Below are 24,996 nucleotides of genomic sequence, written 5' to 3' on the forward strand. Positions count from 1 at the left end.
CAATGTTTCTACCTTATTTATTTATTTATTGAGATAGAGTCTCACTCTGTTGCCCACGCTGGAATGCTGTGGTGTGATCTTGGCTCACTGCAACCTCCACCTCCCAGGTTCAAGTGATTCTCCTGCCTCAGCCTCTCAAGTAGCTGGGACTACAGGCACGCACCACCACGCCCGGCTAATTTTTGTATTTTTAACAGAGACGGGGTTTCACCATGTTGGCAGGCTGGTTTCAAACTCCTGACCTTATGATCTGCCTACCTCGGCCTCCCAAAGTGCTGGGATTACAGGCATGAGCCACGGCGCCTAGCCTCAAAGTTTCTATTTTTTTAGAAGAACTTTCCATTTGTGAAGAGTCATGTAAAAAGTCCCAACATGATTTTTACTGCAACCTGAAATTGTTTCTTTCTTCTGAGAATATACATTTTTGTGCTAGCATGGTCAAAGATACCTTACAGCCAACCCAATCCTCCTCCTTTGCCAACAGATAAACTTTACCTGATATTGTGCAGAGGGCAATGTGCCTGGCCCTTGAGAGACAAAGTGCAAGACTGGTTTAAGCCTCTCAAGGTGATCAGTCTCTTTGTCATTCTTTGTCATTATTATTGAGATGGAGTTTCACTCTTGTTGCCCAGGCTGGAGTGCAATGGCACGATCTCGGCTTACTGCAACCTCTGTCTCCCGGGTTCAAGCGATTCTCCTCCCTCAGCCTCCCGAGTAGCTGAGATTACAGGCATGTGCCACCACGCCCAGCTAATTTTGTATTTTTAGAAGAGACAGAGTTTCTCCATGTTGGTCAGACTGGTCTCGAACTCCTGACCTCAGGTGGTCTGCCTGCCTCGGCCTCCCAAAGTGCGGGATTACAGGCATGAGCCACCACGCCCGGCCTCTTTGTCATTTAATAGTTGGTGTGGGAAAGCAATCCCCATCCTCTGTCAGTTAATGGTCCAAGAGTGAAACACATCACCAGGCCTGGCTGATGGCACGAAGTTATAGCAATAATAAGAGCAGATCTAGGCATATTGGCTCATGCTTGTAATCCCAGTGACTGAGAGGCTAAGGCTGGAGAATTTCTTGAGGACAAGAGTTCAAGACCAACCTGGGCAACATAGCATGACTCCATCTCTACAAAAAATTTTAGAATTTGTCAGGTGTGGTGGCATGTCCTGTAGTCCGAACTACTTGGGAGGCTGAGATGGGAGGATCATTTAAGCCCAGGAATACGAGACTGCAATAAGGTGTAATCATGCCACTGCACGCCAGCCTGGCTGATAGAGTGAAACACTGTTTCTTAAAAAATAAATAAATTAATAATAATAATAATAATAAAATAAGAGCATATCCTTATATAAACTTACTGAGTGCAAGTTGGCTTGGAGGCTTTGCCTTGACAAGAAAGCAAATAAAAGGCTCCTTTGCCACTGCTCCTTTCTTTCTGCTTGAGATGCTTGTGTGGGAAGCTTGGTGATATGGCAACCACCTTGTGACCATGAAGAAAAAACTACTGACACATTATGAATGGCAAAACGGAAACTCAGATAGAACTTAGATCATTGATTTCATTATTAAAACCACTAAACAACCACTGAGACTTCCAATCAAAGTTATTGTTATGTGAAATAATTAAAAGTCTTCATGTTTTAGGCTACAGTTAATTAAGTTCTGTTACTTGCAGTTGAAAACATCCTAAAAGTTCCCCGATTGGCATAAATGTTCTTCACACCAAACTGATGAGTATTACCCAAAAATGACATAATCCATGAAGAAAATAATCTGAAACTTATTGCATTTTGTACTCGACTGGTCAAACTTAAAACAATTTTAATACTATTATTCAGTATATTTTGTATTTCTCTAAAGCTACTAGTTTTCTTTGCCCTGTCATCTAAAAATGATTAAAAAATAATATGCTATCTAAAAAGAGTGAGATGCATCTCCTCAAGCTTTTCATGTGTCAGCCAGAACATTACATTAAAGAAACAGAATTCTCTCATTTACAGTTTGGTGCAGGAAGTATTTAACAACATGCAAAAATATCCATTCTATATATTTCTTAAAAGTTAGGCTACAGAAAAATATGGTATGAAAACTATGATAATATTTTTGTTAAAAAGAAAACGAGCCATGCACAGTGGCTCATGACTGTAATTCCAGCACTTGGGGAGGCCAAGACGGGCGGATCATGAGGTCAGGAGTTCGAGACCAGCCTGCCCAATATGGTGAAACCCCATCTCTACTAAAAAAAAAATTAGCCAGGCGTGGTGGCACACGCCTATAGCCCCTACTACTTGGGAGGCTGAGGCAGGAGAATCGCTTGAACCGGGGAGGTGAAGGTTGCAGTGAGCTGAGATGGAGCCAAGATCGTGCCACTGCACGCCAGCCTGGGCGACAGAGAGTGAGACTCCATCTAGAAAAAAAAAAAAAAAAAAAAGGAAAATGGGCCAGACATGGTGGCTCACACCTATAGTCCCAGCACTTTGGGAGGCCAAGTCAGGACTACTTAAGCTCAGAGACTTGAGAGCAACCTGGGCAACACAGTGAGACCTCATCTCTACAAATAATCAAAAAATTAGTCAGGTGTGGTGGTGCTTGCCTGTAGTCTCAGCTACTTGGGAGCCTGAGGCTAGAGAATCGCTTGAGCCAGAAGACTGAGGCTGCAGCAGCCTCGGTGACAGAGAGAGACTCTGTCTTAAAACAAACAAACAAAAACATAAAGATGGATAAAAAGCTTTGAAAGACTTACACCAAAATGTTAGTGTATATCTCAGGGTGACATTTGTTTTCTTCTTTTCACTTGTGTTTCTTAAATTTTCTATAATGTATTAAAGTTACCTGCTCCAATCCTATCCACAAGAAGCAGAAAACTACAACTGATAAAGTTTATGCTTTTACAAGTGTCTCTGCAACAGTATGTATTTTTTATTTATCAAGATGAATCCTAGTAGTTCTCTACGTTAGGTAAAATCTTTAAAAAAAAAAACAGATTATATGTATACCTTCATAATTCTAGGCCTCCAGATACATACAATTTGACGAGACAAACAAATAAAATACATGTATGTAAACTTCAGAAAATAGGGCAAAAATAGGCCAGATATAGTGGCTCATGCCCATAATTCCAGCATTTAAGGAGGCTGAGGTGGGCGGATCACCTGAGGTCAGGAGTTCGAGACCAGCCTGGCCAACATGGTGAAACCCCGTCTCTACTAAAAATACAAAAAATTAGCTGGGCATGGTGGCACATGCCTGTAATCCCAGCTATTCAGGGGGCTGAGACAGGAGAATTGCTTGAAACCGGGTGGCAGAGGTTGCAGTGAGCCGAAATTACGCCACTGCACTCCAGCCTGGGCAACAAGAGCAAAACTCCATTTCAAAAAAAAAAAGGGCAAAAATATTAAATCATTAAACCCAAATGAAATAAAGAGAAAACAAGAATATTTCTTTTCATTTTCACATGAAAAAACACAATTTAAGCTAATACTAAAGACAACTAGCAAGCTATTGATGGTCTGGCCTAAGGTCAATGAAAACTTAATTTATATAATGCTTTGGAAAACTACTTCATTCCAAATGTCCTAGATATTGCATATAAACAAGACATACGGAGCTGTTATGTCGTAACTACCTAGAGAAAACAGTTTAAATCTATTATAGCACATCTAGATATGATAAACTATAAACATAAAAGAACCTATATTCTTTCCACTGAGTAAAATTTAATCCTGAAGGACAACCATTAGCACCTAATTTTAGTTATTTTCTGTACTCCATCATGAAAAGGTGGAACAAGCATAGTGTCATCAGCTTCACACTCCCTATTCCTCATCTCTTCAGCATTGCTGAGGAAAAAGGAGTCTCTGGACACTGAATGCTCTGTGAGGAAGAAATATCAGCCATGAAATGTTTAGTCAGAAGACAAACTCTTAGGTCTCTGAGGATGAGCCTTCTATTACTTATCCATGGTATAATTCTCAAAAACACAGTAGAGTTTTTTCTTTTAGTATATGCCACATAGTTTTCTATTGTGAGTGTGTTTATTGTATCCATATAATGCAAGTTCACCCCCTAAAAATCTCGGGTTTGCCTGAATTATCTGTGTGAAATAATACCCACAATCTAAGCCCAGATAAAATGTGCTAATCTCGTCTCACTCTAACAGTAGAACTAAAGGTTAGAATTAACATTTGCTGGATTTAAAAAGAATAAGCCAAATCATTAAGAAAGCTTTATTTATTTACTTATATATATATATATGTATTTATTTATTTATAGGAACGGGGTCTCATTTTGTTGCCCAGGCTACTGGAGTGGAGTAGTACAATCATGGTTAATTGCTGCCTCAAACTCCTGGGCTCAAGCAATCCTCCTGCTTCAGCCTCCCACATAGTTGAGACTACAAGCAGCTATCAAACCTGGCTAATTATTATTTTCTTTTTCTTTTTCTTTTTTTAATAAAGCAAGATGAGTTCTCACCATGTTGCCCAGGTTGGTCTCAAACTCCTGGAATCAAGCAATTCTCACGGCCTCAGCCTCCCAAAGTGCTGAGATTACAGGCCTGAGCCACCACACCTGGCCTATACTTTGTTTTCTTATATCCAGAAATAATCATATAAGTGGTCTATAGCTTAAGAATGAAATTTTGTCTAAATTTAGATAAAGGATAGAAACAAAAAATAGCCAAGAATTGTTTATAGAGATTTTTTAAAACTATATTCCAAGGCCACGTGTGGTGGCTCACATCTGTAACCCCAAAACTTTGGGAAGCCAAGACAGAAAGATTACTTGAGACCAGGAATTCAAGACCAGCCCAGGCCCCATAGCAAGACTCAGTCTCTACAAATAATTTAAGAGTTTAGCTGGGTGTGGTAGTGCATCCCTGTAATCCTAGCTACTAGGGAGGCTGAGGTGGAAGGATTGCTTGAGCTTAGGCATTCGAGGTTACAGTGAGCTATCTGTGCCACTGAGGATATCTGAGGATAGTGTGCCACTATCCGCCAGCGTGGGAGACAGAGTAAGACCCAGTCTCAAAAAAAAATTAAATTAAATTAAGGCCGGGCACAGTGGCTCACGCCTGTAATCCCAACACTCTGAGAGGCTGAGGCGGGTGGATTGCTCGACTCCAGGAGTTCAAGACCAGCCTGGGCAACACAGTGAAACCCTATGTCTACTAAAAATACAAAAAATTAGCTGAGTGTGGTGGTGTCCACCTGTAATACCAGATACTCAGGAGGCTGAGGTGGGAGAATCACCTGAGCCCAGGAGGTTGAGGCTGCAGTAAGCTGAGATCACGCCTCTGCACTCCAGCCTGGGCGACCAGAGTAAGACCCTGTCTAAGTAAATAAATAAAGTTAAAACTGTGTATGATTTTGAACCAGTCTCCTCTAACCTCTAGGGACATAGACAATGGAGAGAAAAAGACTGGGATGGAAAGCCAGGTCTTCATAGAGCTAAGCCAACTTCCTAGATCCTAGTTAACTTGATCAACTACGGGGTAACTAAGATGTAAAACAAGGAGGAGAGGAGAGAAAATAAAATAAAATGTAAAACAAAACAAAACGGCTACTTTCTGTGTACTGAAAGGTAACCTTCTCCATCTCTCTTCTCTCAGAAAGGAAGTCTAGAAGACTAGAAATGGCCCAGACCAGTATGATCTGCTTCACAAAGCAGTCCTGTGGAAAGCCCTGTCACATTGCTCCCAATCAGATCACACACACCAGGCTCTCCGGATCCACAGAGCCCGGCCTCTGGACTAGACAGACTGGCCCCTTCTAAACTTCGTTTCAGAGAGTATCAAAATCTTTCTAGCTCCTCTTAACCAGACACTATCTCCTAGGCATTCTGCAGTACTACTGAAGATATTTGTTAACCATGTACTCCAGGTACGTGTGCCGCATCTGTTTCCAGGTGCCACAAGGTCCCTGAGCCAATTATTCTATTCATTTTTTCTCACTCTAGGGATAGGTTTATGCTTAACCTTTTGTCTCTATTAGATTAGATGACTTTTGTCCCTGGGGAACCTTTGTCCCATTAGATACATTCCTGGGCCCATATGTAAAAGTTGTAATGCTAAAGTTAAATTAATGTTTTTTATCATCTTCCCTTGCAGTATGATCCTTTCCTATTAAAAAAATCAAATTATATAATTTATTATTGGAGAAGGAGAAACAAGTTTATTGTGACATCAACAATATGGCCCATCTCCTCAGTCTAAGAAAGCATATTCATTTGGAGTAAGAATGTGCAGTTCAATGTCCTCACAAACTGTCTTTATATTTAATTGTATTGCTAATTTTAAAGTTTATTTTTAAATGAATTAGTTTTTTTAAGATTATTACCTGACACCAGGTATTGTACATACATCTTTGTAAAATGAAACTTATCTTAAAACATTAAGTACATTATAGTTAACGCAAAGAATGTGAAAATAAAACCACATGGATAATCACACCACCCACATATACCCAGAATATAATATGAACAGATTATAGAAAACCGGAACAGGGAGGCCAGGCGTGGTGGCTCATGCTTGTAATCCCAGCACTGTGGGAGGCTGAGGTGGGTGATCACCTGAGGTCGGGAGTTCGAGACCAGCCTGACCAACATGGAGAAACCCCGTCTCTACTAAAAATACAAAATTAGCCAGGTGTGGTGGCCCATGCCTGTAATCCCAGCTACCTGGTAAGCTGAGGCAGGAGAATCACTTGAACCCAGGAGGCGGAGGTTGCGGTGAGCCAAGATGGCTCCACTGCACTCCAGGCTGGGCAACAAGAGAGAAACTCCATCTCAAAAAAACAAAAAAGAGAAAATTGGAACAGGGGCTGGATGCAGTGGCTAATGCCTGCAATCCCAGAACTTTGGGAAGCCGAGGCAGATGAATCACCTGAAGTTGGAGGTTCGGGACCAGCCTGACCAACATGGAGAAACACCGTCTTTACTAAAAATACAAAATTAGTCAGGCACGGTGACGCATGCCTGTAATACCAACTACTCGGGAGGCTAAGGCAGGAGAATCGCTTGAACCTGGAAGGGGGAAGTTGTGATGAGCCGAGATCATGGCATTGCACTCCAGCCTGGGCAACAAGAACAAAACTCCATCTCAAAAAAAAAAAAAAAAAAAGAAAACTGGAACAGCAGAAGGATAAGGAGTAAACTCTGACCTTATTTCTCTCTTGCCCAAATTCCTATCTAAAGGGTCTGGGGAGTCACACCCTACAAATCATAAAATCTCTCCAAACGTGAATCTAGCATAACATCACATGACAGATAAAGAAGGAAATCAAAATATTTTACCCCGAGGCTTCTAGATGACTTTATTTTAAAAACAAACAAAAAAACACCCAAAATATGTTTCTTTGCTACTAAGGACAGTCATGTATGAGACTTTATCTACATAAGAACGTTATGTAGAACCACAACCCCTTATCTTAACCCAGACACTCTTTTCTACTGATTCCTGGCTTTTAGATAATAATTTAACTCTTTTAAGAAACTGCCAATCAGAAAATATTTGAACCCAGCTGTAAGCAACACCCCCTCCTTAATTCAAGTTGTCCTGCTTTTCTGGGCAGAACCAATATATACCTCACATGTATTGACTGACGTCTTATGTCTCCCTAAAATGTTTAAAACCAAGCTATAAACCAGCCACCTTGTGCACATGTTCTCAGGACCTCTTGAGACTATACCTCAGGCCATGGTCACTCATATTTGGCTCAGAATAAATCTCTTCAAATATTTTACAGTGCTTGGCTCTTTTCATTAACAAAGATAAATAATAACCATCATTTTACCACCTTTATAGATCTATTTTTTTTTTACCTCTTTAGTATGTTTTTCTTCCAGGTTTTTTTCTTCCTGTGCATACAATTCCACCCTTCCTTCTACTTTAGAGAAGCCTTTTTTTAAAAAGTCATCTCGGCCAGTCACGGTGGCTCACAGCTGTAATCCCAGCAATCTGGATTGCTTTGAGCTCAGGAGACCAGCCCGGGCAACGTGGGGAAATCCCATCTCTACAAAAAATACAAAAATTAGCCATGCGTGGTGGCATATGCCTGTGGTCCCAGCTACTTGGAAGGCTGAAGTGGGAGGATCACTTTAGACTGGGAGGCAGAGGTTGCAGTGAGCTGAGATCGCACCACTGTACTCCAGTCTGGGCAACAGAGTGAGACCCTGTCTCAATAAATAAATAAATAAATAATAAAATAAAATAAAAAAATCATCTCTCTCTGATTGGAGTAGATAGTTTGAGTACCTAGAAAAGGACTAATAATCCCCAAACAGTTAGCATGGATTCACTAATAATTAGTCATGTTAAGTGCCTATGTTTTCTTCTTAAAAATGAGATTAGATGAGGAGAGTAAAATATTTTTAAGGCACTGGACAATCTCCCATGATTCACTTAAGGAAATACAAAGCAGTGCCGGATAATATAATCGGATATATTTAAAAGTTAATGAACAGCTTCGTATGTCCATGCATGCATGCATTCAACTATTCAAACACTGAATACGCCAAATTCTGTGGTAAGCACTGATTTCAGAGAAAATATTTATCTATTTATAAACCAAGTACCAGTGAATCACAAAAAAAAGAGCAATAGATATAGATGGGTGGGGAGAAGAAGGCTTTGGAATTCAAATTTCAACTAAGTAGGCACTGGACAAGGGCTGCTTCTGGAGTTAACATTAAGAAGAGAATTTGGTGCCAGATTTTGAATGACCTTAAAACAATGGGAAAGCACTGAAGGTTTTTAACCACTGTGATGACAAGATCAGATCAGTGACTCAGAAAGACAATGCGAGGTAGGAATCTAGGAGACTAATAATCATCCTGGGGAGTTGAAGGAAGTCAATGGCAAGCACAATGAACCGAGAAGAAGGGAACTGACAGCCAACTCACACAGGAATTGGTTGTAAATTACAGGTAGGAGAAAAGGGAGATGGGTACTTTTGTGCTGAGCTATGTACTGGTCCCACATAGATGACAAAGCAGGTAAAGCAGATTAGCTAAGGAAGAGTTCACTCTGTAAAATCGATGGTTTGAGAAGACAAACCCAAAGAATGAGAGATGGAATCAGTTTCATACAGAGCAGTGCTTCTCCCTAGGGCAAGTGGGAAGATTTTTCACAGTAACACTTGTCTGGACCCCTCCACAGATCTGCTAAATCTGAATCCCTGAGATAAGCCTGTGCATGTGTGTACTGGGGAAAAATAAACTCTATGTAAGTCTGATTCAATACATGGGTAAGGATCATGGACATGGAGCAAGCTTCTAAAGCTTTTTCTTACCCTACACTTTTCTCTTGTCAGTGGAAAAAGGATTTAGTAATTACAAAGAGCTGGCAAAGAACCAAGTACTAATCAAAGTAGTGCAATCACACACAATATCAGCAATCACAAAATACAGGTTCAAAAAAGTATTTTTGTTAATACAATTGCAAGAGCAGTAATTCAAAACTAAATACAACTCAAGGCAACCTTGTATTCACTGATAACAGTGTCCTTAAATTTTGTAGAATGTCATGTATGTACAGTAGGAGCTTTGCAATGTTCCAGAGCAATAAGTGGCATCCTTTTTAGCAGAATATGTAATTAGAACCCCACTCCTACCCCCACTCAAGAGCAAGTCTCTAGTACAGACTTACTGTGTTGAATGTACTAAGTGCCAAATTTTAGCAAGTTTTAATAAATCTCTTAGAGGTTTCTAGTAGGTAATACTTAATCGTTCAAACCAAAAGAGGGCTAATATTTTATTTTTCTTAAGTAGCTAGGTGGATTAACAGTGGACTGCAAATAAAATTTGAGAAATGGCTTAGAAAAGAAGGCCTAGAGAGAACATAATAGATACAAGTAGTATTAAGACAGCCATGCAGAAGTGGAAATAAAAGACAGCTAGAGTCACAGTTAGGATGACAGGAGGACTGATGGAGGAACCTGTCTTTCAGGTCAACATGTAGACGAACCTTTAATGAAAGGATAGAACTTTCAAGTGAGTATGTAGAAATACCTTCAAACAGCCACTCCATGTGTAATGGACCTAAAGGGGCTTCCTGAGAAGTCCTGAGGTCTTGGATAACCAAGAGAAGAATAAGAAAGTGATTTATATTTAAGGCTGGGCGTGGTGGCTCACACCTGTAATCCCAGCACTTTGGGAGGCCGAGGTGGGCGGATCACAAGGTCAGGAGTTCAAGACCAGGCTGGCTAACATAGTGAAACCCTATCTCTACTAAAAATAGAAAAATTAGCCAGGCGTGGTGGCAGGTGCCTGTAGTCTCAGCTACTCAGGAGGCTGAGGCAGAAGAATTGCTTGAACCTGGGAAACGGAGGTTGCAGTGGGCCAAAATTGCACCACTGTAGTACAGCCTGGGCAACAGAGCGAGACTCCATCCCAAAACAAAACAAGACAAAACAAAAACAAAAACAAACAGAAAAAAAATAAAGTGACTTAACAAGTAGGTGACTATTCCTGCTGACCACCAACCCACACAAAAATGCTATCATCTGTAACCTTCTCTACAGTCAAGAAAACTTATTTTGAGACATCTGATAGCCTACCCATCTCTCTCCTACTGGCCCCCACACAACGTAAAAATAAACAATGCTGAGAAGCAGCGTGATATTCTTCCTTTTTTCCTCTTCTGATCAGACTCTCTATATTCTGAATGCTGGGATGTTTCTGATTCAAAACAAGCAATACGGGTTAGTGCCAGTGATTATTTTAAATGTAAGTGGAATGGGTTCAGTTGCAATGGCTCTGGCCTCTAATCCCAGCACTTTAGGAGGCGGAGGTCACTTAAGGTCAGGAGTTCGAGACCACCCTGGCCAACATGGTAAAACCCCGTCTCTACTAAAAATACAAAAATGAGTCGGGCATGGTGGCACGTGCCTGTAAGCCCAGCTAGTCAGGAAGCTAAGGTGGAAGAATCACTTGAACCTAGGAGGTGGAGGTTGCAGTGAGTCGAGATTACACCACTGCACTCCAGCCTAGGCAACAGAACGAAACTCTGTCTCAAAAAAATATACATCTATATATATTTATATATATACATATATATGGAACGTTTCAAAAAAAAACTATCAATTGAATAAAACCATGGATGTCAATGTTGCGTGATTTCAAATTCATTATGTATTATTCAATAAAGTAGGTAAACCTATCTTATGATATCATGTAATACTTATTATAATTAGCCAATCCTTATCTTCACTCATTTTATATTTATTCTACTTCTATTACAATTTTAACATTTCAATTTACGATGAAAATTAAAAATGTGTGAGGCAGTGCATAGTTTTTTAAACTTCTTTTAGAGACATACGAGTAAAAGAGTCTGAAAATCACTCCTTTTCCTATGGAAAACAAATTTCTTCTGATTAAGCATCACAATTAAGAGGTCCTTTGACCTCTTAATCATCCCTTAATTTACATAGTATCTATTGTTTCACTCCTTTCTGGAGCCATTTTTGACTGGACATGAAGTTTCCACCTCTTCACAAGTTACTATGTAGCAAACAGTAAGCAGAGAAAAAGCATATAACCTAACTGCTTGGACAAATGAAGCCTTCTCAAGTTAGACCTCAGCAAAATGAAAAAAAAAAAAAAAAAATTGCTTAGGAGGCCGAGGCAGGCGGATCACCTGAGATCAGGAGTTTGAGACCAGTGAAACCCTGTCTCTACTAAAAATACAAAAAATTAGCCTGGCATGGTGGCACGCATGTGTAGTCCCAACTAATAGGGAGGCTGAGGCAAGAGAATCGCTTGAACCCAGGAGGCAGAGGTTGCAGTGAGCTGAGATCATACCACTGCACTCCAGCCTGGGCAACAAGAATAAAACTCCATCTAAAAAAAAAAAAAAGTAATGTGATATTATGTAAATCTGTTCAGTGCAGTCCCTGGCACATAATAGGGAACTCAGGCTGTCACAGTTTAGGTACTGAATGGTCTAAGGCATACTAAAAAACCTGGAAACAAGGCTGAAGGAAATGGGGCAAAATAACAGTGGCTGCCTCTGGAAAAGAATTAAAGGTGTTTCCTTTCTGACATCTTTATACTCCTTAATGTTTTCATTTCATTTCTTTTCCTATAAGTATTTCTTATCTTAGAATCAGGAAAAGAATTTAAAGCTAATAAAATGAAACAAAAGGTATTCTGTGATTCTTCACATTGTAGGAGCTGACCTTCAAGAATAGGGATATCCCCAACCCACATATTTTTATTTTACTGTCAACAGTGGGTGGCTATTTACAAGTAGCTACACTAAAACGTGCTGGGAGGAAAGTCTGGCTGCAGATCAGGTGGAAACACAAATTCCCAGGGTCTAGAACCATACTGAGTGCAAGAAGTTAATATCACAGAGCAGACAGAAAATATTTTATACGCCAAAGCTTTATTCTGGCCTTAAGTATTCAGGATCCACCCAGTGAAAATTATTAACAAAAGAGACATTTGTGAGATCATTGACTAAAACCACAGATACCTGACATGTTTTCAGTGCAGCCAAGTTTTCAAGTGCATTGTTTTTCTGATTGAATATTGTATTCATATTCAAATAAGAGGATGACTGGGGCCTTGTGACACACCCCTCATCATCACACCAGCCATCCAAGCCTTATTCAAGCCTGGAACCCAGTTTTCCTTTTCTGGTTCCTACATGCAAATCCCAACTCCCTTTCCTGAGTTGTCCATTGTGCAAAAGATTATAAAGGGTGGCTGCAAGGGTTTAACAGTTAAAGTACGTAAAACATTGGCCAGGCGTGGTGGCTCATGACTGTTAGACTAGCACTTTGGGAGGCCGAGCTGGGCGGATCACCTGAGGTCAGGAGTTGGAGACCAGCCTAACCAACGTGGAAGAAACCCCATCTCTACTAAATATACAAAAAAAATTAGCCAGGCATGGTGGCGTATGCCTGTAATCCCAGCTACTCAAGAGGCTGAGGCAGGAGAATTGCTTGAACCTGGGAGGCAGAGGTTGCGGTGAGCCAAGATCACGCCATTGCACTCCGCTGGGCAACAAGAGTGAAACTCCGTCTCAAAAAAAAAAAAAAAAAAAAAAATGTAAAACATTATAAAAGAATGCCTGCGATCAGGTAACCATGTATTAACTGTTAGTATCATTGCTCCTGAATGAAGAAAATCTACCCTGCTGTCTAGGTGTGGTGGTTTACACCTGTAATCCTAGCACTTTGGGAGGCTGAGATGGGAGGCCTCAGTTCAAAACCAACAGTTCAAGGAGGCCAACAGTTCAAAACCAGCCTGGGCAACATAGCAAGACCCCCATCTCTACAACACAATAAAAAAATTAGTCATGCGAGGTGGTGCATGCCTGTAATCCCAGCTACTTGGGAGGCTGAGGGAAGAAGATCGCTTGGACCCAGAAGCGGAATTTGAGATTACAGTGAAGTATGACTGTGCCACTGCACACCAGCCTGGGTGACAAGCAAGACCCTGTCTCTATTTAAAAAAGAGAGAGAGAGGCTAGACACAGTGGCTCATGCCTGTAGTCCCAGCACTTTGGGAGGCCAAGGAGGGAGGATCACTTGAGGCCAGGAGTTCGAGACCAGCCTGGCCAACATGGTGAAACCCCGTCTCTACTAAAAATACAAAAATTAGGCAGGTGTGGTGGCAGGTGCCTGTAATCCCAGCTACTCAGAAGGCTGAGGCAGGGGAATTGCTTGAACCCAGGAGGTGGGGGTTGAAGTGAGCTGACAGCCGAGATCATGCCACTGCACTCAGACTGGGAGACACAGCAAGACTCCATCTCAAAAAAAAGAAAAAAAAAAAAAAAGAGAGAGAGAAAAGAAGAAAAAAGAAAATGGAGTTATACTTCTTTACTTGTTTCACTTTAAATAGGATTATAGGGCAGAGCGCAGTGGCTCACACCTGTAATCCCAGCACTTTGGGAGGCCGAGGTGGGCGGATCAGAAGGTCAGGAGATCGAGACCATCCTGGCTAACACAGTGAAACCCCGTCTCTACTAAAAATAGAAAAATTAGCCGGGTGTGATGGTGGGCGCCTGTAGTCCCAGCTACTCGGGAGGCTGAGGCAGGAGAATGGCGTGAACCCGGGAGGCGGAGCTTGCACTGAGCCGAGATCGTGCCACTGCACTCCAGCCTGGGTGACAGAGCAGACTCCATCTCAAAAAAAAAAAAAAAAATAGAATTATAAACCTCATATGTGTTTTGAGGAGGCAGAGCTCCCTCCTCAAAATATATTTTATCAATAAAATTTTCCTTATATCACAACTAGGAACTCTTCTACAAAAGTTTTAGCAAGAAAAAAAACTGAAATATGAATCCCTGTAAATAAAAGTATTACAAAACTATGAGTGATTTTCTAGCAAAACTACTTCCAATCAGCATGTCTAATTTATCTCAGCAAATTTATCTTATCGCAGCAAAGGTAAGTGTAAGTCTTTTTTCTCCTGTACTTTTTTTTTGTACAAAGTAAAGCCTTAAAGTTAAATCTCAGTAAGTTCACAGTGGGCAACTAACTCAACAAAGGGTTTCCTAGTAATAGGAACCTTAAAACTAAAAGTCGCAAACACTCAATGCAGAAAGGAATCATGATAAATGTATAGGCTTGAACTTAGATGACTGACATGGTCCCAAGCTTTGGGATAACTATTGCACAACCAGGTTAAAATTACAAATTCATATTCTTTACTCTTGGGCAATACTTTTTTTGTTTTGTTTTGTTTTGAGACGGAGTCTCACTCTGTCGCCCAGGCTGGAGTGCAATGGCGCAATTTTGGCTCACTGGAACCTCGGCCTCCTGGGTTCAAGCGATTCTCCTGCCTCAGCCTCTGGAGTAGCTGGGATTACAGGCACCCGCCACCACACCTGGCTAATTTTTATAGTTTTAGTAGAAATAGGGTTTCACCATGTTGGCCAGGCTGGTCTCAAACTCCTGACCTCAAGTGATCCACCCACCTCAGCCTCCCAAAGCGCTGGGATTACAAGTATAAGCCAGCATGCCCGGCCACTTTTTTTTTTTAACTTTTGTTTTTTTTTGAGACACAGTTTTGCTCTGTTACCCAAGCTGCATTGCAGTGGCATAATCTCAGCTCACTGCAACCTCTGCCTCCCGGTTCATGCCATTCTTGTGCCTCAGCATCCAGAGTAGCTGGGACTACAGGTGTGTACCACCATGCCCAGCTAATTTTTGTATTTTTTGTAGAGACAGGGTTTTGCCGCGTTGACCAGGCTGGTCTCGAACTCCTGACCTCAAGTGATCCGCCTGCCTCGGCCTCTCAAAGTGCTGGGATTACAGGTGTGAGCCACTATGCACGACCCATACAATACTTTTTTAAAAAGGACTCATGTATCCCTAAAATAAATTATTGGAGGATAAATATAATTAGAGATTCTGGGTTTTTTTAAAGTTCTCGGAAACCTGAACAACTATGCCAACACTTGTACCTGCCTGAATACACATACAATCAGAATCTGGATAAAGGAATGAAGTTATGAGTTTTAACATTACAATACAGCCAAGTCATAGTTTCACTCAGATTACCTAGGGTTATCAACAGAAATGACATATGTGGTACAGGTAACTTTCCCTAAACTCTCCTAAAAAAGATAAATGAAATGTAAATGGGAGCGGGTGGATGTGAGCTACATAAAGAGTAAAGGGAGGGCTGAGGCAAATTTTGTGGAATGATGTCTGGTTCCTATTAATAAAGGACAGTTTGGCTCACCCGTGTCCATATGTGAAAAATTAAGTTAATCATTAAGACAATGTTTGGTTAACTCATTTCAGAAAATAAAATACTTGGACCTGAAATATTTCAGATCACTTAAGCAAAGATAAATTTCTGAATTGCCAGAATGGTGCCACACTCATTTTACTTTGTTGTCGAAAGACTGATTAGATGGGGGGCCGGGCATCTGTAATCCCACCTACTCAGGAGGCTGAGGCTTGAACCCCGGGAAGCAGAGGTTGCAGTGAGCCAAGACCGGGCTCAAAAAAAAAAAAAAAAAAAGAAAAGAAAAGAAAAAGAAAACTGATTAGATGGTTATTGTATATCCCCCTAAGTATTTCAAAGCCTCCGTCCCCCTCATAACTCTTCCACTATCTAAGTTGAAAGATTCCTCTGGCCAGGCATGGTAGCTCACACCTGTAATCCCAGCACTTTGGGAGGCCGAGGTAGGTGGATCACCTGAAGTCAGGAGTTCGAGACCAGCCTGGCTAACATGGTGAAAACCCGTTTCTACTAAATACAAAAAAAATTAGCCGGGTGTAGAGGCGCATGCCTGTAAACCCAGCTACTCAGGAGTTTGAGGTAGGAGAATCACTTGAACCCAGGAGGCAGAGGTTGCAGTAAGCCGAGACAGACAATTGCACTCCAGCCTGGGCAACAAGGGCAAAACTCTGTCTCAAAAAAAAAAAAAAAAAAAAGAAAAAGAAAGATTCTTCTTTCAAGGAAGTATATAAGGCAACTCTTAGATATGGAATAAGTTGACTTTGAAGTTTCCAGCAATTTTTCTTACAAATGCATGCAGAAGGTTTCGAGGAAGATTTCAGGAAGAAATTTAAAGCAATCCTCACTAAAGGAAAAACAACAGCCAAATACTATGTCTGCTTTGAAAAGTTTCATTAAGTTCCAATGTTATACACTTTGACACATTTAGAATCATCCTCAAACAAAAAAGCAACAGGCAATCCTCTGAAGATCACAAAATTTTACTTCCAATGTGAAAAAGACTTCATGTAAAAATTTTAACCACTAATTTTAACTAGTACAAATACACAGATGGATAATATAATCATAAAATATTTTGCATTAAGCTGGCTTTCATCCTTTGGAATCCTAAACAAGAATTGCATGAATATTTATAATTTATTAAAAGATACATGAAAGTTCAGATCAAAGCTCCAGCATAACTTTACATTATTTTCTAGGACCCCACACAGACACGTTTTTTCTCTATGTATTTTCTCATTCTTCTCACTCTTAACCTAGTAAATATGCCTACATCCCAGTGCTTTCTAAAAATTATTGAATGTCATGTTATGATCCTCACACAATTTTTAATCCTAAATCAGTATGAACTGTGACACCTCAAAATAAACAGCAAGTGACATGAGTACAATATAGACACACTATATTCCTACAGAGCTGACCAAATTTGTTGCCGCAATGTTAATGACGAAATGAAACTCTGGCCTACTCTGTTCCATAGTCACAGACGCACCGTTTTCCAGCCATTTTTCTTACAAATGCACGTAGAAGGTTGCAAGGGAGACTTCAGGAAGCAATTCAAAGCAATCCTTACTAAATGAAAAACAACAGCCAAATACTATGTCTGCATTGGAACAGTTTCATTAACATTATGCTGCTATATTTTTTATGCTGCAATATTTGAGTTAAATGCTAACACAGGTTTTTAGTGCTTTTTATGTTCTTTAAAAATGAAATTGTACATCGTGTTACTTTCCAAACTTCACCTACAAAAAAGATATAGATGTACAATTCCTTTTAAAATGTTTCACGGCCGGTTGCAGTGGCTCAAGCCTGTTATCTCAGCACTTTCGGAGACCGAGGTGAGCGGATTACTTGAGGTCAGGAGTTCAAGACCAGTCTGACCAACACGGTGAATTCCCATCTCTACTAAAAATACAAAAATTAGCTTGGTGTCGTGGCAGGTACCCGTAATCCCAGCTGCTTGGTAGGTTGAGACATGAGAATCACTGGAACCCGGAGGCAGAGGTTGCAGTGAGCCAAGATTGTGCCACTGCACTCCAGCCTGGGCAACAGAGTGAGACTCTGTCTCTAAAATAAAATAAAATAAAATGTTTCACTCCATTTCTACCTTTAGTAAAAACAAATTTGTGAATAAAAAGGCTTCCTCAGCTGAACAGCATTTAATTCTTAAAATTCCTATACTATCTTATAGACTCTATAATACAGAATACAAAATGTTAAAACAAGTAAACCCTTTTACACTACCAAGGGAGTGAGTGGCGAGAAAAGTCAGAAAAATATACAAAGCTTTGAAAGGCTGGATGTGTGGAGAATGCCAGGAGAGGGGGAGGGTTTCATGAAGTTCTAGGCAAGCCCTTTGAAGACGTCACCTCACATACATAATGTTACAGCAGTCAGCACAGGCCTCCTGCTTTCCTATTGGTGAGCACCGTGTCAGCCGACATCAGAAGATAATCATCATTGGCTAGACAATTACAACTGGAGCAACTAGCATCCACTGCTGTTAGCACAAACCTGGCAGGCTGCTGAAAGAGAAGGCAGAGAGAGCCCAGCTTCCCTTCTCACTCAATGAATTTTATGTCGCCTTACCAATCACCAGGTGATTTTGCTCCCTGGCTAGCAGCACTTCTAACTTAAGTCAGCTCTTAGTGAGAAAAACAGGTAAAGGCCAGACATCTCATAAAAGAGCAAAATGTCTCTATTTTCAATGTTGTAAAATTGCAAGGACTTTTCAGTGAAAATTAGAATTCAAAACTCCTATTTGGACCTATGAGCAGGCATTTTCCTCTACCTCATGTAATAAACTCTCATTGACCAGATAATATAACCAGACAGGATATTTTTCACTGGACATGTAGTTTCAAGATGAGGCCCAGGATGATTCTACAAGGGAATACACTTATTACTTTGCATTTCAATTGCTATTCTAACCTATTATATATGAAACTATTTGCTAGCAAAGTAAAAAAGTCTGCAGTATTTACTTTCATGGCTAGGGCAATGAGTATGAGGTTAATGATTCATTAAAGCAGCAATAAACTTGAAAACTAGCCTCAGTTGAACCCTTTAGTGTTTATACAAATGCTACTCCAAAAGTGGAGCCCCATTCCATTAATACGTGCTATGGTTACTAAGTATGGATTATAGGGTATGTTACCATTAATCTGCGCTATGGTTAGTAAGTATGGATTATAGCATATGTTTAATAAAGTATTCTTGTTTTAGGTCCTCTTAAATGATGCTAGTTAGCAAAGACAGCATACTGGCAAAACACTACTCCTGGCCATTCTCACAATTCTTCGAAAGCCAATGTAGCTCACTTTTGAGAGAGGATGTTTTAATTCTCTAAATTACCAAGTTTTGCCTGTTACTAAGAAGAGATTTATAGGGACAACCATAAATTCTCAAAAGACAGAGTAGAAGCTTCACTATATCATGTTTTTCCTCCAGAGGCTATTTCAAACCATTTTAAGTTAATGGGTCTGAAAAAGGTAAGATTTTGTGGTTTCCTCAAGTTCCTCTCTCCTCAAGAGGGTCTAAGCCTTGGTTATGGAGTTCCCTTCTATTAAAAAGGGAATGAAAAGAAAATCTGGTTCAAGACTTTTTGTCCTGCATTAGCTGGATTTTATTAAAAATAAAAACTAAAAGTTTTAATTTGAACCTCCCGGGTTCAAGCAATTCTCCTGCCTCAACCTCCCAAGTGGCTGGGATTACAGGCACCCGCCACCACGCTCAGCTAATTTTTTGTATTTTTAGTAGAGATGGGGTTTCACCATATTGGCCTGGCTGGTCTCGAACTTCTGTCGTCAGGTGATCCACCCACCTCAGCCTCCCAAAGTGCTGGGATTACAGGCACGAGCCACCATGTCCGGCTAATAAATTTTAAAAAATGTTTAAAGTCTTTTTGGCTGTACAGTTTTTGGGGAGGGAGGAGAGAGAAAATTGGGCACCCTGGGATATTGGGAGAAATGCACAAAATCTGGCATTAAAAAAAAAAAAAACATGAAAGTAAGACAATTAGGGTCAGGAAGAGTTGCAAGTAAGGGGTAACAGCCAGCAGGGTTCTTTGACTGCAATAAGCAATCTAAGAACACAAAATCAACAAAGAGAGCAGAAGCCAGGAAGGGAAAAATCCCAAGATGTGACTCTGCCACGGTATGCAAGTTCTAGCCTGTTAACCTTCGGGTATTAACGAGTAGTGCTGGCAATAAAATGGGCACCAATCACCATTTCAACTCACTGGACATTTTCTCAAGAATGTGCCTTATGCAAAGCACTCTGCTAGGTGCTTTGCAGAATCAAGAGTGGGATGACAAGAACCGTACCCTGAAGAGCTGATGGTCTGTAAGTTAATATCCATGTATATAACAGTAAAGGATATTGCCAGAAGAAAGGTATAGATAAAGAACTAGGAGGAAACAGTGGCCAGAACCTAACAGGAGTAGATATGTTGGCACGTTTTTGTCATTTTCAGTCCCACGAGGGCTGAGACCTGTCTGGCTCAGCACTGAGTGAATGGAGAGAAGAGGCGGGAAATGGTACCAGAAGCAGGCCTAGGAAGTGGCCTCAGAGAAAAAGCAACAAGTAAGTAAGAGGCAGTATCGACTACAGTGGGGCTAGGAATGGCGGGCGTACAGTGAATGGGGTCAGCCGGCAAAGCGAGGGAAAGCGGACTCCGGAAGAGCAGGTTAAACCAGGACGCAGCAAGTCACAGATTCGGCACAGAAGGAAATGCAGAGCACACAGGCTAATGCGGGAGGACTGTGGGCCCGAACAGGCCGGCTGGAGGATATGACAAACATCTGCGCAGAAGACCCGGGCGCGGGGCTAGCCAGCAGCGCGGTTCCGGGGCCCGCCGGCTCCGGCCACCGCCCCCTCCCCGCCTCCAGCACCACCCCCTAAGCAGGAGGAGGAAGTGCATCCAGAGGACCCCGAGCGGTGGGGCTCCAAGGGGCCTCGGCTGCCCCGAAACGCCAAGGTCTATCTGCGGTCTCGACCCGCAGTGTCCAACCTCCTTCCGGACCCACCCCTACACCCCCTGGCCTCAGCGGCCCCGGAGGGCACCAGCCCCGTGCTTATGTGGCTGCTGCACTTCCAGTCCTTCTGAGCGGCCCGCGTCCCCGCCTCTTAGGCTCCAGCTCGGGCCAGACGCGGCCCTTGGGCCCCCAGCCCACCGCCGCCACCAGCCACACCGCAGCTCACCCCAAGCAGGCCTGCCCCGCCGGTGCGCGCGGCCCAGGGGGCGGGCTCCGCCCGGCAGCCGCCGCAAATGGCCATTGGGGCCCGGACCAGCCCGCGGGAAGCTGGGAGTGGGCGCGCTCTGGCCGGGCGGGAGGAGAAGGGAGCGGCGGCCGAGTCTCCCGACACTGGCCGGCGACTCCAGGGGGCTACATGACAGGAAGTTGAAACCCCCTTTTCGCAGCTGCGGCCCCGTGGCACCGGCTCCTACTGCACCAACCCGCCCAGGCCATAGGCGCGCCGGCGTTCCTGGTTTCCAGTTGAAGAGGGCAGGCTGGAGGGCGCGGGGCACGCGCGCTCGCGCACGCGGCGGGCGGAATCCCCCGGCTCCCGGGAGACCCTGCGGCCCGACCCTCCCCCGTCAAGCCATCCCCCGGGCTGCTGGCCCCTTGCCTAGCTCCGGGGTGCGTTGGGCTTGCACTTTACAGATCGCCAGACCCGAAGTTAAGGGGAGGAGAGGAATGCCTCTTGCCACAACCCTGTCTACAAGAAGCGAGATGAGCACACCCTCCTCTGTTAAATATTGCAAGGTGACACTGGATCGCCTCCCACACAGGGATTTTCAAAACGTCTGGCGGGGGGACTACAGTAAACAAGAAAGGTGTTTTCCCTGATTATTAGTTTTCTAGGGAACAGCCTCTAAGGACTCTGCAAACCGAGGGGCTTTTAATCTGTGTGCCTGAACTCCAATCAGCAGCTACGCACAGAATTAGAAGTGAGTGTGTCCAAAAGGCGTTTCCGTAAAACAGAAACTTAATAATGGCGTGGCTCCACTCGCTCGGGTTCATTCATTTATTACTGTTTTCATTGTCCCCTCCTCCCTCCCACCCGGTCTCTCTCTGAAACCGGAAAGGGATCCGCGTGGGGAAAGGGGTACTAAAAAGGGGGCATCCGGCTGAGGAGCGGCAGACAGAGGAGGACAGTGAAGTAGGAGCGCTGCAAGGAGAAAGGAAGGACACGAGGGATGGGGAGACAGCGAGGACCAGGGCCAAGGGCGGCGGGCGGGAGAGGGTTAAAGGGAACAGGAGACAAGGTCCTCCCTCCACTGCCTTTCACACTCAGGTTGCGGGAGAGGCCAAGCGAGAAAACCCAAATCTAAATGAAAACCGGGGGAGGGGAGGGTAGCACAGGTAGGAGATCTGGACTGTGGCATCTCTCCCGCCTTCCCTGTCGCGCAGACATCACCCTGTGCACACACATATGTTCTGTGTTATATAATCTATATGAGATGCCTGTGTAGCCGCGGTTCACAGAGGGGCACCCACAGACCTCGCGCTTCGTGTACCCCCCAGCATCTCCTGCACCCGGGAGACCCGAGAACTCAGCGATCGGCTGGCTGCCCGAGATTCATCGCTGCATTCACGCCCAGGCAGGGAATACCGACATTAAGGCACTCCGGGAAGACGCGCCAGGGCTCCCGAGAACAGTATCAGGCGAAAGCATCACGTACCAGTTTTCCTGCATCCATTGGATGGCTTCATTCTCGTTGAACTGCTTTTCGAATTCATATTCTTGTAAAGTCAACACTGACATGTTCATTGGGGCTGATCTTCGGAGTCGCTACGTGTTCTCTATACAAAATAAAATAATCTGTAAAGCGCTTGATTTCGAGTGTTCTCCTGTCTGCTTCCCCCACCCACCCCCCAGGTCTTCCCCACGCCGCTTGGTCTCCAGCGGTCGTCTCTCTCCCAGCCTCTCAGCTACATCCAGGGCTGAGCATTGCCTGCGCCTCCGCTCCCAGCTCCTCTCTCTGGGGCTCTCCTCCTCCCGGCGTCCGCATCCACCGTAGGAGGAAATGAATGCCTTGCGGTCTTAGTGCCCGCACGTTTGTCCATCACCGTTTTTACTCGTCTACAGGGAAATCTCCTCCCCCTCGTGCGATCTGAGAAATTAACCCTTGGCGAGGGAGTGTGCGAAAGAGCGCGACCTCTCTCCGCCCGGGGGGACAGTTTTGTTTACGGCGAAGGTGGTTGGAGGAGTGGGGGAAGGGCGCAGAGAGAGAGGAAGTGGCCTGGAGGTCATCCAGATCCCCTAAGCCCAACCTCGTGGGCCGCCTTGCTTTGAATGAAGTTTCAGCGTGCAGGGCGCATCCCCGCGGCGCGTGGACCCGAGAGCTTGGCGAGTAAACGATTGGGAAATAGTAAAACCTGCCAGCTCTCTTGCAAGAGAACTCCGGGCAAATTTGCATTGAGATCACCAGTGAAGGGAATGCGCTTCCCACCTCCTCGCCCTACCTCTGGGACCACCCCCACCCCTACCCCCACCCGGGAGCTCTGGCTTAGATTCACGCTAACCCAGGCCATGCGGACGGCAGAGCTCCTTAATCTCGTACAGACAGGGGATGCTGAGTGTGAGGATAGTGAATAGGCGAGAGAGGCTAGTAGCCGGAAGTGGAAGAAAGGGCTAGGTTAGGTGGAGGGTTTAGGTACCTGGAAGGGGGGGGATTAATGAACAGAGGCAGAGTGGGGAAGGAAGCTGACAGGAGAACTGGACCGACTGGCCAAATGCAAAAACTTTATTTGCATGCATGAGAAATTTGGCTTTACTTGCTGTACTTGTAGGTAGAACAGAATATGTGAGGAGAGGGCTGAATGTACTGTTGACCCCTACTGAGCCCTCAGCCTCCAAGAGGAAAAACTATTTTCTACCCCATCCATCCCTCCACTCATTTCCCCCAAGAGTTTGGAAAAATGAAATATGAGACATGGAAGTATCTAATGATGTAATTGTAAACTTTATAAAACAATAAGGAACCTTGCTTTTAAAAATTAGGTGGGTATTAGGACCAGAAAGAAAATTCCCTTTCTGAGAACATCCTCCCACCTCCCCAGTGGTCCAAAAAGGGTACTTTCATTCAATTTAGATGCCTCTAACCCACAAAAAGTGGAAACTGGGAGAAAAAATTTTAAAGAAGGAGGAAGGGACTGGCCGCGGTGGTGGCTCACAGCAGTAATCCCAGCACTTTGGGAGGCCGAATCACTTGAGGTCTGGAGTTCAAAACAGCCTGGCCAACATGGTGAAACTTCGTCTCTACTAAAAATATAAAAATTAGGCAGGCGTGATGGCGGGCACCTGTAACCTCAGCTACTCGAGAGGCTGAGACAGGAGAATCGCTTGAACCTGGGAGGCGGAGGTTGCAGTAAGCCAAAATTGCGCCACTGCACTCCAGCCTGGGCGACAGAGGGAGTCTCTTTCTCCAAAAAAAAAAGAGGAAGATCTAATGAGAAAGCAAAGAAAGAATTTTTAAAATCCAGTACAATATATAGATTAAAGGGCTAGCCTAGTTGATTAGCAAATTAATGTATACATTGCCACTACCAAAGATTCTGTGTAGGGACTGTCCTCATCTCCCCCATTAAGGATTGTCTTTCTTTTTTCTTTTTCTTTTTTTTTTTTTTTTTGAGATGGAGGAGTCTTGCCCTGTTGCCCAGGCCGGAGTGCACTGGTGCAAACTCAGCTCACTGTAACCTCCGCCTCCCAGGTTCAAATGATTCTCTTGCCTCAGCCTTCTCAGTAGCTGGGATTATTGGCAAGCACCACCACGCCCACCTAATTTTTGTATTTTTAGTAGAGATGGGGTTTCACCATGTTGGCCAGGCTGGCTGTGATCCCCCTGTCTCAGCCTCCCAAAGTGCTGGGATTACAGGCATGAGCCACCATGACTGGCCAAGGGTTGTCTTTCTAGAGGCCTCTACAGTACAAGTCTATGTCACTTGGAAGTAAGGCCCAGGCCAAAACTCTTGGCAAGATTGGGCTGGAAGATGGGTGTGGCCAGATGAGAGAGAACCATTTTAGCACAGTGCCTGAGCCTGTGAATAATCAATAAATGTTTGTAAAGTGAATGATTCATCAAATAAATTAAATAAGGTAGGAAGTGAGAAAGGAATCAAGACAGAAAATCCACTTTGGGTGGCTGAGGCGAGACAATTGCTAGAGACCAGACTGGGCAACATAGTGAGGCCCCATCTCTACAAAAAATTAAAAATTAGCCAGGTGTGGTGATACATGCCTGTAATCCCAGTTACTCTGGAGGCTGAGGTGGGAGGATGGCTTGA

General features: G+C 43.3%; 1 protein-coding gene across 1 annotated transcript in view; it reads right to left on the bottom strand.

The window, feature by feature from the left end:
* Positions 1-22,841, bottom strand: part of ELOVL6 (ELOVL fatty acid elongase 6) — a 162,077-nt gene extending 139,236 nt beyond the window's left edge. Inside the window, exons 1-2 of the mRNA XM_032145440.1 lie at positions 22,665-22,841; positions 22,392-22,512 (exon numbers count right to left, since the gene is read on the bottom strand). Coding sequence (XP_032001331.1) covers positions 22,392-22,480 — 89 coding nt within the window. The 5' untranslated portion in view covers positions 22,481-22,512; positions 22,665-22,841. The remainder of the gene's footprint in view (positions 1-22,391; positions 22,513-22,664) is intronic.
* Between the last annotated feature and the right edge of the window lie 2,155 nt (positions 22,842-24,996).

The sequence above is a fragment of the Hylobates moloch genome, unplaced genomic scaffold (assembly GCF_009828535.3).
Source record: "Hylobates moloch isolate HMO894 unplaced genomic scaffold, HMol_V3 SCAFFOLD_3, whole genome shotgun sequence".
Classification (NCBI taxonomy): Eukaryota; Metazoa; Chordata; class Mammalia; order Primates; family Hylobatidae; genus Hylobates; species Hylobates moloch.